The following is a 20,640-nucleotide window of genomic DNA, read 5'->3' as shown; positions in this document are numbered from 1 at the left end:
CCAGGAGCATGGAATGTTTTTTGTTTTGTCATCTCTGACTTCATTGAGCAGTGGTTTGTAGTTTTCCTTGTAGAGATCTTTCACCTTCCTAGTTAGCTGTATTACTAGGTATTTTATTCTAAAATAGTTCTTTGCCAGTCTGAGATGACGATCTGTTAAGCCTTAGGAAAGTAAGATGGTAAAGCAAGGAAATGCTGAGAAATTGTTTAGAATGCTCCAATTTAAAGTTATACAAACATTAACATTTTTTCTATAGAGGATCAAATTGGGATCTTATTAAGACGGCATGTGCCATATTAGGAATGGGTCAATTGAAGATTTAGATCATCAGTTTCAAAAGCATCCAAGTATTTAAGAGTACAAACAGGTGTTGTACATGTGTGTGCATGTGTGTGAAACAGCGTAGTCCTCTTGATTGAAAATGACATACTTGATGGAGAGACTAGCTGAGAAGTGTAAGAGATTCCTACCTGTATTGCTCCATGCTGACTTGCCAACCTTTAAATTGTGGTAGGACTTGGCAGTCCACGGGGATTGGTCTTTACTATACTTTTGTCACTTTCTTTGCCTTATGGACTTCCCTTTTCTTTGTTTAGCCTAATTTTCGTTGAGTAACTTTAGTTTGCTAGGCATCCTGCTAGTGTTTTGCAAATGTTTTTCTCATTTAACTTTTTCAGTAACTTTGAAAGTTGGATATTAACCCAGTTTTAAAGGTAAGGAAGCTGAGGCTTAGAGAGGTCATGTAACTAGTCCAAGAAAGTGATAGAATCAGAATTCTGTCCTATCCAGTGCTCTTGGCTCTGCATGATTGTGAAGAGTCACCAACAGTAATATTAACAACATTTATTGTGCTTCTAGGTTGTACTTACTCTATGTCCTTTACATTTACTAAATCTTATAACAACCCTTGAAGATGTTATTGATCTTATCCCTATTTTACAGATAAGAGGAGGCAGGAGGGGTACCGTAACTTGTCCAATGTCACAACTGGGGCTGTCAGAATTCAAAGAAGGCATTTTGGCTCCGGACTCCTGCCTTATAATCACTACTTAAAACTGCCTTCCCTGTCTGTTTTGTTTTGTTTTGTTCCCTGGCAAAGCTATAATCTCTCTAGCTGTGGTTTCCAGTACTCCATCTTTGAAAGTACATGGCAAATAAAATTGTATTCGAGAAGTTTTTTTTTTTTTTTTTTTAAACAGAACTCTTTTTGGCATAATATAATAATTGGGTACTATTAGAAAGCTGCTAATCATGCAGTCCTAAAGAATGTAATAATAGTATTGTGATATAATAGTATTATATGGAGTAGTTTTCCAGTGAAATCACTGTTAAGAAATTGGCTAGAAATTGTAAGAGTAGCTTAACAAGAAGTTTATGTAAAACTGTAGAGTGATAGAAAGTTTGAAAGAATACTCTCTAAAATGGGGGACAAATCAAATAACAATTTAGATAGTTGGACAAAGAGCTGTCTTTATCAGTGAGAATAATGAATACATTTATTCATTCATCCCTTCAGCAAGAACATTTGAAGAACTCTTGAGCTGCCAGGTATTCATTAGGATACGTATGAGGATGTGTTAAACTTTGCTGTGCTGGTAATCATGTCTCGTATGTCAGTGGCTTAATACATTGTTTATTTTTCAGTTACTGAAAGACACATGATGGAGGGCATCAGGGAATAACCTGAATCAAGATTCTGCTTTGTGGAATATTGGTGGTTATTGTAGCAAGGGTGGGGAGAAGGGATGGGATCTCACTTCTTCTATGTTTTGGTCCAGAAAGGGAGCACACATCTCTTTATAGCTCAATATTAGAACTAGTGACATGGCAAAGAGAAGGTGTTATCTCAAGGTCCATGGAAGTGGAGAGCTGGATATTGGTGAAGACTGGTCATGGCTGCCACTAATACATCAGTGAATAAAGTAGAGATTGCAATCCAGTAAACTTTCCTATATTCTATTAGATAATGTTTTTAAATCTATATATAGAGATTTAAAATTTAAAAGATAGATTAGATAGATATATGGATAGATAGATAGATAGATAGATAGATAGATAGATAGATAGATAGATAGATAAAAATATAATTAGAATTGCCTGCAGGTAAGATACTGAAGATTTATACACCCCAGTGCATTTTAACTCTTGATGCTTTAGACAACATAGTATCATTTTCTATTTTTATGTGTTAATAGCAACACACATACTTTAAAATACTCTAAAATTGATGGAGAACTCTTTTCTAAAAAGCTGTATTATGCTAAATGCTAGTTCCTATGATAAAGATCAAATTTGTTAAATTGATATTTACCACTAAAAATGTTCCCTCTTTGCTATAAACTTGTTAATATAAATACTAGTAGACTCCATTCGTTATAAAACAGTTATTCAAAGTCTACAGTGTGTAGGAACCAAATACTGAGACTATGTTAGTGAGTAAAAGTAGCCATGATGGAGCTTGTATCCAATAGAAGAGATCGACATTAATCAAGTAATCACACTGGTGAGAATTGCTTAAACCCTGGAGGCAGAGATTGCAATGATCCAAGATCCCACCACTGCACTCCAGCCTGGGTGACAGAGCGAGACTCCATCTAAAAAAAAAAAAAAAAAAATTCATACTAGGTTATTAATGAGAATTAAATGATGCACATGAAGTCGTTAGAATAGTGCCTGGTATATAGTAAGTGATGAACAAATGTTAACTGTATTATCATCTACAGATCCTTTTGGCTAAACAGTGGAAAATGGATTACAAGGAAAACAGCATTTGTGCAGACAAGAATACTCCAGTTGTTAGTGTAAAAAATATATATAAGATATATTAGACTCAGCATGTATGGTAGACATGGTGAAAAGAAAGAAAATGAATTTACTACATTTTTAAGTATAAAACTGACAAGACTTAACCACTCTCTAACATGCTACATACCCTATTCTATCCACAACCACTGGAATGTAAGCTCCATGCAAGGAAGGGGTTTTGTCACTTGTACTGTAGTCTCGGCAGCAGTAACAGGGCCTGGCACATAGTCAGTGTTTAGTAAATATTTATTGAGTGAAAGAATGGCTTGGATAGGAATGAGAGGAAAACAAAGGTATAAGAATGAAGTTCCTGGTTTGGGTAAATGAATGACATGTGTTTCCATGTCTGAGACAAGTACCAGGTCTTGGAGATTAAGGTCACAGGTTGCCTTGTGGACAGTTTGAGATGCCTTTGAGATTGCCAGAGAGATGTTAAAGACGCAACCAGATATAATTGTGGAGCTCAGATGAGAGTTTTGACTGCTGTGTATTTATGTACTGGTTATAATTGAAACTGCAGGTATGAAAGAGTTGTAAGAAGAGAATGTGGAGTGAGAAGCGAGGAGGGCCAGGGAGTAAGCCTTGAGCAATACCATCGCTGAAGAGCAAGTAGGGAAAGGAGACAAGAAGGGGTCAAGGTGCAGATTGTAAACCTGGCAATGATGTGATAAGAAATATCTAGGGAGGGAAGAGTTTCCAGAAGGAGGGAGTGGTCAGCATTGTATACTGTGTATTCTGAAGTTCATAATACTGTTTATACAATACAGTTTATTGGTGTGCTATCAACCTAATACTGATGATATCAAATAATTCATTAGCCTTCAGTGATAGTAAATGAATTTGGATTATGACATAGTTGAGGTATTTAAACTCAGAGAATAGCTTAATTTTTTATGAACTCTTAGTTTTAGAAGGAATAATCTCATCAAGACACAAAAGTTAGATGCTTTCTTCTTGTAGTCTTGGGATTAAAATCTGCCTATTGAGGTAGATCCTTAGTATATTGAACACACTTGTTTCATGACAAGTAACCTAATTTATTCTGTGATAGGAAGATAGAGGAAAGAGATGCTCTTGTGCAAGCATTCTCTGTAGATGCAAAGTGATGTTTAAGATCACCTCGGGTTTCACTAAGATTAAATTTCCTCTTTGAAGTGGAATGTTTCATTAGTTAGCTTTTATTTGTCTCCTTTAGTTGGAAATCTAACCATTGTCTCATATTTTGGAAACATCTGTGCCTCTTTTACATATCTAAATTTACCTTGGACTGTTATTTTTGATCAAAATTTATTTTGAATCACTTTCTAATTTTCTTATAATCTCTACTAACAAGCAAAAAGAGTATTTTCAAAGTTCTATAACTAGAAAATCTCTACTGGTGCTACATATTTAACAGAACTTTAAACATTTAAGAATCTTTTTTGGCAAACTGTGCTTGCTTTTGGAAGCAATAATATGCCTATTAAAAGTCTACATTAATGCACTTTTATTAGTGAGTATTTTATACTGAAAAGGAGTTCTAATTGTGTTCCTGCATGTCTATGTGGGTAGAATCATTCTCAATAATTCTTTCGCAGAGGCATTTTGAATGTTTTGTTCGTATTTTGTGCAGTTCAGTAGCTGATTGTTTCCACGAACTGGGTGTACACTGCCAGCTCTTATCTGTTCCTCTTGGGTGTTGCCATATCCTGGAGGAGTGCTAATCCACACCTCTAGATTTTTCTCTTGCAGTGTTTTCATATGTGCACAGTGATTCTGAAAACTGTATTTTTTCTCAAATGGAAAACTTAGGAACTCATTTGTTTTACATTTGTTCCAACCCATATTATAGTCAGGTATGCACAACTAAATTCAACTTCAGGCTTTACATGACAGGATCTTTGAGCAAACAGAGTTCGTTACACTAAGCACTCTTCTGCAGTGTTAAGAGTTTGATGAGTTATACTCGATGCTGTAAGTTTAGATGAAAACCTCTAGGTGAACCGGAGAGAAAATAAGCTTCCCTGGCCACTCAGATTCTCACCTTTCCTCTGACCTTCTGTTTCTTTTTCTTACCCACTGCTGTAAAACCTTGGCTTATGCAACTCTTCAAACTTACCTAGACTTAGACTAACTCACTTGCTTATTGTGTAATTTTGTAGGTGCTCTTGGGAGGAAGGAAAATATGATGAGATTATGTAATTCAATGGCTTTCGGTTGCAAGTGGTGAGAGGAGGAAATGCAGGAGAGCAGTGAACAGGAGAGTCTATATGTCAATGGTAGACGTTGTTGGTTCAAGTCATTGACAAACATCAGCACATAATTGAATCATAGAGGATGTGCTCAGCTTAATTTGGTAATGAATTTCGTAAGAAGCTGAAAATATTTCAATACCATTATTAAACGGTAGTTCTTATAGATAATTCTCTCAGGCAATCTCCTTTTTAAAGTGAGTTATTAAAGCAAAATACTAAATCAACCTTTCATACTTTTCTAGTACATTAAAATTTTAATCCTACCTATGTGCTGAGGTAAGATCCTCGTGAGGACCACAAACTTGTGCTCTCAGAAGAGGGGCACTGTATGGAGATACTGGGAATTGTTCTTTCAGTTTTAAAATTCCTAGGTATGCTCTAATTCTTCCCATCACCATTCCCCCAGCAATGCATACTTTAACATTGACATTAATGAGAAAGGATAAAAACCTTGAGAAACATAAGCTAAATCTTTTTTGGTATGAGTGTTCTCTTGTTTTAGTAATCTCATTCACATTTTCATAGTTGTTCTTTTTGCTTTTAAACCTTAGAAACGACATAAAGCCGATAATGCAGTGAACAAGAAACAAACGCAAGGTAGGAATTTTACATGTTTTTTCCTCATATTTGTCAAACCCACTTGTGGTATATACAAACACTTCAATTACATATAATTCAATTGCAAATACTGTGCATCTCAAGTTTTTGTTTTGGGGTAGATTGATTTTTGCTTTGTGGCATTTGTTAGGATGACACTTAAACTCACTTTAGAGTGATTTATAGTGATAGTACTTTTGAAAGCCAACATTTTAAATATATTTAAGTGTGTCATAGCAATATTCTCTCAAATATAGTCCATAAAAGTCTGCAGTTGTTTTGACAGTGTTTAATATTATAAAGTGTCTTTATTTTGTTTGTAATCTACAGATGTTATTCTAGAAAAGATGTACAGAAAATAAGCTCATGTGATGTCACTTGAGTGAAAAGCATTTTGGAAACACTCTGAGTTATACACGCAGATGACAGACACTCCAGAAATAAAACAAATACAACCAGGCCTGCTTCCGTACAGTGCATGGCATTTTGGCACAGCTCTTTTTGGGTGGGGCTCATTTTGATACAGCCAAAACCAAAATGATCTTTAATACAAGCAAATGGGCCGTCATGTTCTAAGATTTTGTTTTTAAATGCCCAGGAGTGTGAGAAACAGACATCTTAGCTCATCTCTGAATGAGTTTGCCCCATCTGAGAATCTCATCTCTGAAGTTCTTTGATGCGGTGAGGATCAGTGATGTCTGCCAACATTATCTGATATTTAGGAAGACTATTTTTATACTGCTAATATTTCTATGGAGTCCTGTCAAAATTCCCTGCTTCTTTTTCACCACCTCCCACAATAGGCATTATATGCCGATTTTTAATACACTTAAGGACGATATATTTACTAATTAACCTAATAAATTTGCAAAATATTTACTGCAATTATTTTATTATGGAACATATAAGAAAGTATAAGATGGGAACTTCAGCTTACAACTTATGAAGAGCTTATAACATATTTGTTGAAATAGGTCCGTGTAAAAACATGTAAAAGTGCAAAGAGATGATCTGTGTGGAAGATGAAGGATTTGGACTACATGATCTCAGTTCTCTTCAGATTTTTGTGGCAAATCATGGTTTCTATGTCAAGTGCTATAAAAATTGGTAAGGAGAGAAAATTGTGGTGTATCATGAGCTAAATCTTGAATTTTAGGAGGACATTGGATGAACAGAGAGGAATGGAGAAGATATTTTTATGTGTGGGTTGAGTGGGAAAGGAGGAGGAGGGGTTTTTCTGGAAAATAAGAAGACTGTAGGACTGCTTTGCTAAATCATTATTAGACTGCCAGATGCAGAAAGGAGATTCACATCAGAGAGAAACAAAATCATGATTTAAAGGGTAGGCTGAGGTTGAATTGTATAGGATCTTGAATGCTAAGCCAAGGGGATTTCAACATTTCTTGTGGATACTGAGACACTGTTGAAGGTTTATGAGCCAAAATGAGACAGGCCGAGCATGTGGGTTAAAGATGTAAGGCAGAATGAACTGGAGTAAGGGACTGTTAGAAGCCTGGGACAGAGCTACTCCAGGAGTTTAGTTGTGAAGGGACAAACACAGGAATTGAAAGGGAAAAAATCCAGATGTTTCAAGCCTGGTATTTTTGGCAATATACAGTTTTTGCATTTGTTGCCATATTGCTCAGAAAATTTAGTAACAGCTTTTGAAACAGAAGTACATAAATGCTTTTCCAACACCATAATGTGTCTTGTATCAGAGGGCTTCTATGTTCAGTGACTGGCAGTTACTGATTTTCAAGCCTTGGCTCAAGAAGTCAGCATAGTACAGTGGAGGTGTGGTCATCATAGCTATGATGATTTTGGGCTACCACACGGGTGCTCCACCCTTCTGGGTACTTGCCAACCTCCAAAAAAAAATTCCTTTGTCTACCATTCAGATAAAATTGTATTTCTTGACTATCCATCTTGGTTCATGAGTCCCCTTCATAGATTAACAGGATTGGCCCTATGGCTAAATACAAGAATAGGCAAGTGAGAGGAAAAGCTTCTATAATAAATGTATATAAAACTCAATTCAAAAATAAAATATTAGGGCTTAGCTATAAAAGCCATTTTAGTCAACAGAATACACTCCATATCTGTAGGTTTCTCATCCTAAGATTCAACCAATTGAAGATCAAAAATAGAAAAAACCAAAAAACAAAAAATCCAACGAGGCCGGGTGCGCTGGGTCATGCCTGTAATCCCAGCACTTTGGGAGCAGAGGTGGGTAGATCACCAGAGGTCAGGAGTTCGAGACCAGCCTGACCAACATGGCAAAACCCCATCTTTACTAAAAGTACAAAAATTAGCTGGGCGTGGTGGCAGGCGCCTGTAATCCCAGCTACTTGGGAGGCTGAGGTAGGAGAATTGCTTGAACCTGGGAGGTGGAGGTTGCAGTGAGCCAAGACTGTGCCCCCACACTCCAGCCTAGGTGACAGAGAGAGATTCGATCTTAAAAAAAAAAAAAAAAAAAATGCAGCAATAAAAAAATACAAATTTAAAAATATAGTATAACAACTATTTACATAGCTATTTACATATTTACTATTTATGTTGTGTTAGGTTTTATAAGTAATCTAGAGATGATTTAAAGTATATGAAAAGATATGCATAGGTTATATGAAAAAATACTATACCAGTTTAATTAAGGGACTTGAGCATCCATGGATTTTTGTATCCATGGGAGATCCTGAAACTAATCCCTCATGGATATTGAAGGACTGTGCTTTCCTTCAGACTGTATTAAGTCCCGTATCCAAGAAATTATGGCTTTTATGTTGGTAGTTGAATTTGTTTCCTAAGAGAATGGTGTATTTTTGTTTTCTCCTTTGCTGCCTTTGAGTATTGGTCTTCTTGGTTTGGCAGTTGATAGGAGATAACAAAAATGTTCTAGTAGGATACTGTTTGCTGTCAGATAATTCAGATTGCTTAGCATGAAAGCCATCTGTTATTAGACCAGAATGAAATTCAATTTGCTTTTCTGAATTGAGGCAGAAGTGGGTGTATAGGAGTGGGGAGGGAGGAGTATTGGGAGGAGTATTTTTGACAGGTAATTAATTTTTGACGGACATCTGAAGCATCCAACTCAAATTTTCATTTTGTCAATGTTTATCAAGTCTACATAATGTGTAAGAGACATTTTTCCCTCAGTCAAATGTTAACCCTTTTATATTCACAGAGAAATGAATATTTTCTCTCCTTATGTGAGGCATCAGAGGGTAACCCTCTCATTCCTTAGCAACTTCGGAAATATAAACTTGTCATTTTATTTCCAACATTTTCAACCATTTAACTGAAAACTGGTGCTTATTGGATGCCCTGTTTTCTCTGATAAATTAACTCAATCAGGGATTGAATTATGGAGCTGAGACCTAACTCAGAACCTCACGGTCGTCAACACCACTTTTGGAAACAAGGCTTGCCCCAGAGATATATAAGCTGGTTTGGTTGATGATTCAGTGACCTGACGAGTGTAAAATTGTGTATTGTTTTCCAAGAACCTAGTTGCAGAGGGAGGACAGAGTAGATTGACGCTCAGAAGTCCAGGGATGTGAGTGAGTCTTGATGAGTTTTATGGTCCACTCTGCCCAGAGCATGGTGGCTGCTTCTCTTTGCTCCAGGATTTTTGTTGTGTGATGGTTTGTGCATACTAGATAGCAACACTACAGATTGAAGGTCCGACTCTTACTCAGCTTTGTGTTCCCAATAGCTCCCAGACCAGGGGCCTGTCTTAGCAGGTACTCTCTATGTGCATGGTAAATTAACGAGTAAATAAACCACTCTCCGGATAAATACTTGAGTCTACATAATAAAGGAAGAGGAAAGACTGGAAATCAAAAGAAGCCTTCCTGAAAATTCATTATCTGGAGTGCAAATAAGATGAAAAGCAGTATTTTCATCACACTGTGTCCCAGACTTTCACAGTCACTGATAAAATAATATGGCAGAAGTCCTTGCCACTTTTTTATCTTCTCTGTCAAAGTCATTAGATTATTTAACCCTTGCTTCACCTTCTGTGAACACAATACTTTGTCTGCTGATCCCTTCCACTACTCAAAGCACTGCCCTGTTGAGAATGCCCTCATTTTCCTTGTATCTAACCTTACTTTCATTTCCTCTGACCTCTTCCCTCGATATTTGAACTCAGATTTTGGCACAGCCTCCTCCACGTGTCTACACACACACATGAGAGACCATCTCTCATTGTTTTCTCTGAGGTGAGTTGTTCTGCCAAATATATCTCTGCAGAAATTTATAAATACAAATACAAATTTATCATTGTTATTCTAATATGTACATTGAAGCCAATCCCCGTATGAATTTATTGTGGTGACTGAGCTAGTTTTCATTTTAACTGGTAAAAAATATGCTGTCATTTCTTATGAAACGCCATGATGGCTAGTTTGCCAATCTTTCAAGTGGAATGACAGCTTCATCTAAAACCACAGCATGGAGGCCTAGGAAAGGATGGAGTTCAGGTGCAAACTAAGGTATTTGGGAAAATTTGTAAGTGCTTCCTAACGAGTAAATTTGCTTTTTTAAAACCCAGGTGTATTCCCTGGAGTATGGTCTGTATACATTCTGCATATGAGAATGTGTGGAAGATAGAGCTGCAATCCTTGGCAGCCCATTGATCAACTGGTTTGATGCTATAGTTGAATGAAGGCTACATTGTTTAATATTGTGCCTTATTTTATTATGATACTAAGCATTAGATTAGCGTAAGTAATAAAGCAGTTTTGTTCTAATTATTTAGAAAAGGTCACATGAAATTCTTTTAAACTAGGCACATAGCTAAAAATAATAAATCGACTCATATTCACCTATATCTTCCTTCCCCAGAGCTACATCAGTCAGCCTTTTCTGAATGGAGTTGAGTGAGTGATGGCTGAGAGCCACTAACAAGACTACTTCCCTGCAGGGCACGTAGTTGCTCATCTCCCACTGGAAACCATTTCACCTTTAAAGTCCTTTGTGAAAAAGGTGTTAAATTGATGTGGATTGAATGTGTTTCGGGTTGTTAAGCCTTAAATGACCTACTAACAAGGCAGAGTTCATCTGGTTCAATTCATTTCAGTCTGTTCAAAGGGATGTATTATGCTAAGGGACTTAAAATAGCTATACATTTCTTGCCTGCCAAAAAAGCGTTGCTCCCTTTTTGTCTCTCTGGAGGTACCCCCACATCTGATCCGTTCAGTAGACCTGAACATACCCCCTGCCACATGTATGTTGGCTTACCTATAAATGGTTTTTAGAAAGTAGTGTTTCAGTGATCCTAGGGACTTAGAATTAAGCATATTTATGGCCTAAGTAATTTCAGACACCTATAAGATTTTTAATATTTTCAGATTATCACAAAGATCTGAGTTTTATGCAAATACTAAGATCTAACCATTGAACTGGGTAGATGTCTTCAGCAGTAGCTGTGGCTGGAGAGGAGATATTTGTGGGGAAAGACAGCTCCAGATTGTATTTCTTTTTTTATTTTTAAAAGTTGCACACAAAGGAGCGAAACCCATTGAGGTAATGTGGGAAGATGGTTAAAGTGAGAGGACTGATTTTATGGTTGGCTTTATGACTTGACTCTGCACTTTATTCCTGTACGGGCGTACTCCACTCACATTGTCTTTTATTTTTAAATTTAAACCAGGTAGTCTGCTTTCATGGGAATTTTTCTCTCTCCCGTTTTTGCCAAACCCAAATAAGTTGTATTAACGTATTTTCTGGGGAAAATGGGTGTGATTCAAAGTTAGAACATTTGTTATTTTACTTCAGAAAGTCTTTACTGAACATCTTTCTCGTGTAGGACCCTGTGTAGAAAATGCAGAGAGAAACAAATCATGCTCGCCCTACAGGAAATTATAATCTTGTAGGGAAGATAAGATGCAGACTGATAGAATTCAAGGTTAAAAAAAAAAGAAAAAAAAAAAAAAAGCCAAATGAGAGATGTAGGGATTCCAAAATGCCGTTTGAGGGGTTCATGAAATTAAGAATGGAACTTTGGTAAGCAGGTATCAGGGTAGTAACTGTGAGTGATGCAGGGTGAAAGGACTAATATGAGCATTACTGTGAAATTGGGAAGACATGAGATGTACTCTGGAAATAGCAATAGTCTGTTTTGGCCAGGGCATAGAATCCATGTCATGAAACAATGAAGTGCAGGGACAGGGAGGCAAGTAAGGGTCATTTTTCGGAGTCTTTTGAAAACCAGGGTGAGGAATTTGGATGGAATTCTGAAAAGTATGGATAGGCTTCCACTTGTACTTTTGAAAGAATTTGATGGCTGTATGGAAAGGTGGCAGGGAGAGGCACAGAGAGATTGATTTTCTTATTAAGGAGGGGGACAGGCTGTGTCAATTAGAAGACAAAGGAGAGCACACAGTGGATAGATTCAACTGGACCTGGCAATGGAGAGAAACCCAGTCAAATACCAAGTGCTGGCAAATCAAAAGACCAGGACTGAGACACCCACTAAATCCAGCATTTAAAAGAAGTAGCCATTGTTCATTTTTCTTAACTAGAGAGTAGTTGTGGAGCTCTGAAAACTGAAGCCAGATCACAAGGAGTTGTGGAATGACTGATGGGTGAGGCAGTGGAGGGAGATTTTTCTTTCAAGGAATTTCTCAGTTAAGCAGAGGAAAAAGTGAGGGACTCATGACTGTGGGCAGGAATAAGGGAAAGCATTTTGAGAACAGGGTCTTGCTGGTCTTTGTGCTCCGATCACATTGTGCCACCTATATTGATTTTTAATAAGCCGTTCATTCTCAGATTTGTGCGTCAGAATCCCCTGGAGCTTTTGTTAAAACACAGATTGCTGGGACTCACACCTAGACTTTCTGTAGGCCTGGAGTGGGGCCCCAGAGTTTCATTTTTAAACTCTCAGTGACACTGCGGGTGAGGGGGTAATACTTTTAGGACAACTCATTTAGAGGTTGTATAAATGAGGTGATAGAAGTAGTATCAACCAATTGGACATCAATATATGTATTATTATATGTATTACATGGTTGAAAGAGGAATCCAGGAAGTTTCCTTTGTCTTTTGTGTCAGCGGACACTAATGGTTCAGCCAAGCACCCGGTGGTTTAATGTAACCTTTATAGGCAAGTTTATACAAGAGACTCTTCCTGTGCCGTGTGAGTTTGTGCCACACTGAGACTTTTGAGTTAAAGTTGTCTTTGGAAGTAAGAGTCTATATAGTGAATAAAATAATGTTTTAATGTTGGCATATTGGTTTTCCTTCTTTGCCCCAGTCAAAGCCATAGTCTCAGCTGTACTCCAGTCCTTGATGACCTAAAATTCCTCTTAAATGCTGACTCAGAGAAAGGAAGTGGAGCACACTACATTTTCTGTGGTTTTACTTTTCCTCTATGACAACAGTAGTGTCCGTTGTCTTTTTGGATGACTTGCCTCTTGTTACCCACTTAAGAAATGATAGGCCGGGAGTGGTGGCTCACACCTGTAATCCCAGCACTTTGGAAGGCCAAGGTGGGTGGATCATGAGGTCAGGAGATCAAGACCAGCCTGACCAACATGATGAAACCCCATCTCTACTAAAAATACAAAAATTAGCCAGGCGTGGTGGCACACACCTGTAATCCCAGCTACTCAGGAGGCTGAGGCAGGAGAATTGCTTGAACCTAGGAGGTGGAGGTTACAGTGAGCCGAGATTGTGCCACTGCACTCCAACCTGGGTGACAAAGCGAGACTCTGTCTCAAAAAAAAAAAAAATGATATTATTTCCCAGGTAGGGCCCCCAGTGACACTTTCGGCAGTGGCCCATTCTGATTGGGTGGTGGGTGGGTGGCGTGCTTCTCTCAGAGAAGCTGGTGTTAGAGTGTAAGTTAGCACCTGCACCTGTGCAATATTTGATTGAGTCCTGAGAAACTGGCCACTCCCTCTAGGGCCTTTGATTGAGGAATTCCAAATGTACTTTAACAGAATGTTTTCATTTCAAAAAAGAAACCTATTACAACAAAGCTGTTACCTCGTATCCTGCTAAATAAAAACAAGTTACCTTTGAGGTAATTGTTTAGTCTGAGCTCTCCGTGGCATGGCGGGACTGTCAGACTAATTAGGCTGTTTGAAAACTATAGCAGGTGTGTTTGGTTGGAACTGGAAAGATGTGGTGGAGGAGTTTTGCATTTAAAACAATGAGCTGTCAAGGCACCACCGGCCATTCTGACAATTCTGTCGTAACTTATTCCTACTCCCCTTCACCAGGCTTCTTTAATCATCTCTGCTAGGCTCACCTTCTTAACGCTTTCCATATATTGGAGGAATGTCATCTTCCTAAATGAAGGTTATTTGGAGGAACACAGTCACTTCCTTGTTGAAATCTAATCCGGTTATATTGTGACTGGTTTCTTGAACACATTCTAAATGTACAAAATTTTGGCCTTGGCTGTGTATTGTGAGGTTTACCTAATTCTCTACTGAAATGAATATATTTAAAAAAACAAAACAAAACAAAACAAAAACTCTGGAATCAGAACAGCAGCTCTGTTCCTTTTGGCCCAACAACCCTAAATGCTCATCACAGGCCCAACATTGTTTCTTACTTTCTCTAAACTTAGGTTAGTGCCAGGTCAGAGAAGGTCGGTGATTTAAAAATAGCTAGATTGCTAATTCAGTCACCAGCATAAAACATGTAGTGGTGTTTATTTTCATTGTTCCAAGGACTGGGTGTTTAAGAACCAGTTCTAAAAGATAACAATGAATTATAGGATTGACTTGTTTCCTTGGCCAGTGTTCAAGTCTTGATTTGTACGGAAACTTTTTTTTTATGTTGTGAGCTGACTTTTAACTTCAACAGAGTATACTCATCTATATTCCAAGATGAGGCTAGCCTCAAGTTTGTGTATTTCCTTTCTTCATTTCTGTGTTCTGGTTTTGTATTTCAAGAACAAAACAAATGGGGGGTGGGGTAGAAGTATGCTCTCACTTCTAAGGAGCCTACAGCACTGCAGATGCAGCAGGCCCATGCAGCAAATGTTGAGCAGCAAGGTTCTGTAATACTTTCAAAGAAGCATTACTCTATTTAGTTAGGATTCCAACGCAGCATAGGGATGTAAAGGTAATTTATACTTTGATTAATCCAGACCACTACAGCCTTCAGAATAAATATCAAATACTCATCAGATTGACAAAATTCACGGAATTGTTGAGTTTCTGCTTGTCTCAGTTTATAGTCAGTGGAAATTTATACATTGCTGGTAAAAGTGTGGAGTGCTGTAGATTCTTGGGTATCTGGTTGTATCTGATGAAACTGCAAACTCAAATGTCCCAGAGTTAGCAATGTTCTTTGGGGCATTCTATCTTACAGGATATAACCATGTGAATATATTTCATTGCTGTGGTAGTAGAAAAAAAATAGAAGTGAGAATTTGCACCGGGGGAGAATAGTTGAATGCTTTATGATGCAGCTGTTGTGGAAAATTGAGTTGTCTCACACAGGGCAAGGACAGCTCTGTGCCTACCTCTAGGACACCTGGAAGTGTGATGCTGAACACTGCCTAAGACAAGGACGAGACGGACTAGCTAGTGATTTATAATATGCTGTTTAAGGTTTGAAACTCCCTTGTAGCCACCCAAGACTAGCTTCTCTACTTAGTTTAAGCATATACAGAGATTGATGGCTTAACTAGTTTTACTGGCTACACAGTTTGCCTTGGCTAGTCAACTAGAGGGTGGAAAAGACCCCACTGGAAACTTGCCTGGACTTTCCTGAAATTCAGATTTCACATACATACCATGGAGCTTCGACATTGATGTTGAGGATGGAAGAGAAGGGCTCCTGGGGAGCTGTACCTGTCAGTCTCTCAGGCCTCTGCTGCTTTTGTGGGCTTTCATTTTCCTGCTGTACCATATCCTTTGCCTTGAGTAAAGTCTTTTGTGAATACATCCTGTGAAGTCTTGTGAGTTCGCTTAATTATCCAACCCGTTGTAATTGACACATCTATGCCATGGAGTATTTTCCAAAAATGAATTAAATATCTCTGCTTTTCATTAAAGTATTTATGGCATGTTGAGTGGAAAACCAAGTGGCAGAGAAATTTTTAAAAGGGAAAGAAAAAGCAGGAATGTCCATGTTTGTCTAGAGGAAGGTGTGCAAGGATTCATCAGTTAGTACTCCTTACTGTGAGAAAGTGGCCTTGAGAAGAGGAACGTCAGCTTTTACCTTGTATACATACCTGTCTTGCTGGAAGCATGTATTGATTTTGTCATTTGGTAGAAAACATTGAATATGTATTTAAAAGTTTCTTAGATGTGTACATTTGGGCAGTATGCCACATTTTTCTAAATATTTCTTCAATAATGAATTGAGAGGGAACATTTGGGTGGAGAGGAGAATGCACTGCTTGACTGGAGACAAAGATTTGCAAAAGGTCAGTTGGAGAAAGGAGGTAAATAAGTTTAAACCTGGAGAGAAAATTAATCGGAGCAAGGTTGAGGGAAAATGAGCACATACAGAAGATGGAGGCGTCAAGCAGATTTGGAGCAGGACGGCAGAAGTGCAGCAGTTTTGGAGGCGGTTTTCCACATAAGTGCCACTGGCTTCCACTATCCGTTATTGAGTGAAGACTCTGGCATAATCTGTTGGATATGAGAAGCCTGTTGTGACACTTCCCATGTGTTAAATGGAACCCAACAAAGTGGATCAAGGCTATTTTTACATGTGAACTAACAAACATCTGCAAAGTCGCAGCATATTGAGGAGGGCTAGATTAAATTACAGAGCTGGAAGGGGTGGCCCTGAGCTGATACCAGAGAACAGTTTGTGTTACTGCCTCTGAGGTTACATAACCATTTCTAACTGCTTGCACTGAAAATCAGTTCAGTCACTTATAAAACTGAGATGTCTATTTTAAGCAAATGTTAAAATAGTTCATTGGCATCTTTTTATATAGCTATTTTTTAATTCAGTTATAGTTCACATACCATATAATTCACCATGTTGAAGGATACAGTTCAGTGGTGTTTAGTGCATTCACAAGGTTATGCACCGATCACCGCAACCTTAATTCTAGAACATTTTCATCAATCCAAAAAGTAACCCTATACATGTAAGCAGTCTTTCTTTCTTCCTTGAGTCCCTTGCAATCACTAACCTACCTTTTGTCTCTGTGGATTTGTCTGTTCTTGGCATCTTATGTACATGGGATCATACAGTACGTGGCCCTTTGTGTCTGGGTTCTTTCACTTAGCATGTCTCCAAGATTCAGTCACGTCGTTGTATCTGTACTTAAATTCTTTTTATGGCAGAATAACATTCCGTTTAATGGCTATACCACATTTTGTTTATTGATTCATCTGTTGATAGACATTTGGGTTGCTTCTACTCTTTGGCTATTATGAATAATGTTTCGGTGAACATTCATATACAAGTTTTGTGTGAACGTACGTTTTCCATTCACTTGGGTATATACCTAGTAGTAGAATTTCTGGGTCTGTAGTAACTGTGCTTAACTTTTTGAGGAACTGCCGAAGTATTTTCTTATATAACTATTTATTAAATGTCCTGTGTGTGTTATTTTTAACATGAGCCCTACTAGGTAGTGGAGTTGTATCTTTAGTAAATTTATAACTGTTACAGTGGTCTCATATGATCCCATAACAGATAAGAATATTAGTGTATCCAGCATTCCACCCAGCTAGTACTTACTGAGCACCTTTATGTCGGTGTGTGCTGGGTGATAACACTGGAATAGTAAGAGTGAGTATAATAGAGAAGGTTTCTCTTGTCATGGATCTTACAATCTGGGGGAAGAGACAGCCCTTAAATAATCCTATTTAATTAAGTATACAGTAAAACTGTGATGCTGTGATAAGTGCTTTAAAGGAAAAGTGCATGGAGCTCATTTAGATTTGGGGGTGAGGAGGAAGGACTGGGTGTCAACACAATGCCCCCTGAAAAAGTGCTGTTAAAGCTGAGATCTACAAGGTGTGTGTACAAGTTAACTAGCTAAGGATGGAGGGAAAGAGAATTCTAGGCATGGAAACATGTGCAAGGGATTTGAGACAGCAGAGAGCATGGTGCACTCACTACAGAGGGCATAAGGAGGGCGTGTTCGGAGTGGCAAGAAGTAATGATGGGAAAGAGCAAGAGCTGCTTCATGAAAGGCCTTGTAGATGTTTGGATTTATTTTTTGAGCCTAGGGAAGCCAATTGAAGAGTTCTGAGCAAGGGTTGACCCAAGTTTGTGTGTATGGACTGATACATAATATGTAATTATTACATTTATGTAAAATCATCATAGATAATACTTATAGCTACACTGTAGAAACTGAATTTGAAAGAGATTAAGAATGAATGCAGGAAACTAGCCTGAGGCTAATAAAGACATCCAGTTGGGAGAGGGTGGTTCCTGGAACTAGGGGTGATTGGCAGATTTTGAGATGCTTGAGGCACAAAATCAAAAATCAACAGGATGTTTTTAGTAGTAAAAATTATTCCAGATTTTCAAAGGCATTTTTCTGGAAGAGTTTTAAAAAGGGTTAAACAGGGAGACATATGAGCATAATAAAACTGCCAAAAAATCATAATGCAGCATTGTTAACAAAGAGAAATTAAGTCGCTTCAAAAGCATTGCTACAGAAACAACAAAACAAAGGTTAAAAAAAAACTATACCCAGACTAATAGGTGAATGTTACAAAATTACAGGATGATAAGGTCATTCATTGTACAGAAATTTAATGCATTTCTAAATACTGCCAACAACTGGAAAATAGAATAAAAAGTAACCCTCACGATATTAAGAAAAAAAATAAAATATCAAGAATTAAATCTAGTGAAAGACCCATTCACAGAAAACTAGAAAACATATCTAAGAAAATTTAAGATGTAAATAAATAGAGAAAGATACTTGTCCATGAATTGGAAGACTTGAGACCCAAATCAAATTCTAGGAAGATAGTGTGTTCTCCGGAGCTTATTCATCCTGTCTAATCTGAAGTCTTACTCGTCATGTCAAATATCTTGGTTTTAGAAATATTGGACACTGATAGTTTTTTTAAAAACTAAGTATTACAACTGGGAGAATTACTAATATGAGATAGGATCAGAAGGAAGTAAATGGCAATAAAGAGCTCTAGACACTATTGACCAGTTTTTTCTAAATTTATGCAAACTTATAGCCCAGTCATTCTGTCAGTTGATCTTGGGTGTAGTTGATTGGAACAGGACTTTACCATCTCTTTTTGTTACCCTCTCTCTCATTATATTGTAGCCACTGGGTTACATGATTAAAGGGGAGTGTGCTCTCATTTATTTTTTTATTAATTTATTTTTTTTTTTGAGACGGAGTCTCACCCTGTCGCCCAGGCTGGAGTGAAGTGGCATGATCTTGGCTCCCTGCAACCTCCCCCTCCCAGGTGCAAGTCATTCTCCTGCCTCAGCCTCCTGAGTAGCTGGGACTACAGGTGTGCGCCACCATGCCTGGCTAATTTTTTTGGTATTTTTTAGTAGAGACAGGTTTCACCATGTTGGTCAGGCTGGTCTCGAACGCTTGACCTCAGGTAATCCACTCACCTCAGCCTCCCAAAGTGCTGGGATTACAGGCGTGTGCTACCGCGCCCGGCCCTCATTTATTCTTTATGCTTTGTTACTACTGATTTTTAGGAACATACTGTTGGACTCTGGCAGAGACAGCACCTCTTGCTTTTCTACCAGAGGCTCTTTTGACTCCGGGTCAGAAGCTCCAAACCCCTACTGCTCCATGATCAACATGGAGCAGGGGATTTACTCCTGGGATCAGTTTGGGTGAGCTCTGCAGGCATTAGAGTTTTGTTTCCGGATAGTGATCAATTTAAGGTGCCTGTGCTTTAGATCCTTGGTCCATACCTGTTTAAGTACTGTAAAAATTGGCACTTTAACTTACGCAGTTAAGATATTATACTGGAAATACTTTATTTTAGCTATTTAGCTTGAAATTATTATTTTTTTAAAATTAACAAAATTGATTCACCAAAATGCACTGTGAGGTATTCATTCGTTTTATAAGCATCTGAATATCCTATATACCAAAAGTGCTGCAGGTACAAGAAATAAAAAATGGTTAAGACACAATGCATATGTTCAGGGAATTTAGAGACACAAAAAGATAATATTTTAATTTAAATAATTTATCTTGTGACACTGATTTCAAAACATTTTTGTTTGTAATTAATATTAAATTTGCTATTTAACATTTTGGGTATTATTATTGTGATACTTTTAGAGGGATCAGCCTTCATCTATCCCAACATCAAAAGAAACTGAATCAAATGTTTTTGTACCTATGAATTATTCATTTTGCAAATATTTACTGAGTAGCTACTGTGTGCCAAGTACTGTGCTATTTCCAGGGAATGTAATATTAAAACAAATATTAAATGCTTTTCCCTCATGGAATTTATATCTGGATAATTTGTTGATGGACCTTGACATATTTCTCTCCCTAAGTACTAAGTGCTGTGCTTGCTACCTCACATACTCTCTTATCCTGTTTTATTTTTATTTTTATTTTTTGGTGTTTATTAGCATACTCAGTGTTATAGATAACATCACAGGAAAAAAAATGTATACTGGGTAACCCTACTGATGTGAAGCAGTAGCAAAACCCTAAGAAATACCTACCCCCCATCATTATTTAATTCTTTTACTTTTTTTTTTTTTCCCCAAAAAAAGCAAATATAGAAAATTTGGATTTTTAGGGCCAGGCGCAGTGGCTCACGCCTGTAATCCAAGCACTTTGGGAGGCTAAGGCAGGCAGATCACTTGAGGTCAGGAGTTCAAGACCAGCCTGGCCAACATGGTGAAATGCTGTCTCTACTAAAAATACAAAAATTAGCCATGTATGGTGGCGCATGCCTGTAGTCCCAGCTGCCTGGGAGGCTGAGGCAGGAGAATGGCTTGAACCTGGGAAGTAGAGGTTGCAGTGAGCCAAGACTGCGCCATTGCACTCCAGCCTGGGTGACAGGGTGAAACTCCATCTCAAAAAAAAAAAAAAAAAAAGGAAAAA

The 20,640-nt window shown here is 37.8% G+C and overlaps 1 protein-coding gene across 12 annotated transcripts in view; it reads left to right on the top strand.

Annotated features, from left to right (window-relative positions):
* ATP8A1 (ATPase phospholipid transporting 8A1) overlaps window positions 1-20,640 on the top strand; it is a 266,665-nt gene that overhangs the window by 43,046 nt on the left and 202,979 nt on the right. For all 12 annotated transcript variants that reach the window (XR_012434807.1, XR_012434806.1, XR_012434805.1 and 9 more), the window contains exon 5: window positions 5,591-5,636. Coding sequence is in view for 7 of the 12 variants with exons in the window: in XM_065544954.1 (XP_065401026.1) it covers window positions 5,591-5,636 (46 nt within the window). In the remaining 5 variants the exon portion in view is untranslated. The remainder of the gene's footprint in view (window positions 1-5,590; window positions 5,637-20,640) is intronic.

This window comes from Macaca fascicularis, chromosome 5, assembly GCF_037993035.2.
Source record: "Macaca fascicularis isolate 582-1 chromosome 5, T2T-MFA8v1.1".
Lineage (NCBI taxonomy): Eukaryota > Metazoa > Chordata > Mammalia > Primates > Cercopithecidae > Macaca > Macaca fascicularis.
Note: the sequence above shows the minus strand (reverse complement) of the source record. Positions and strands in the feature narration are given on the sequence as shown.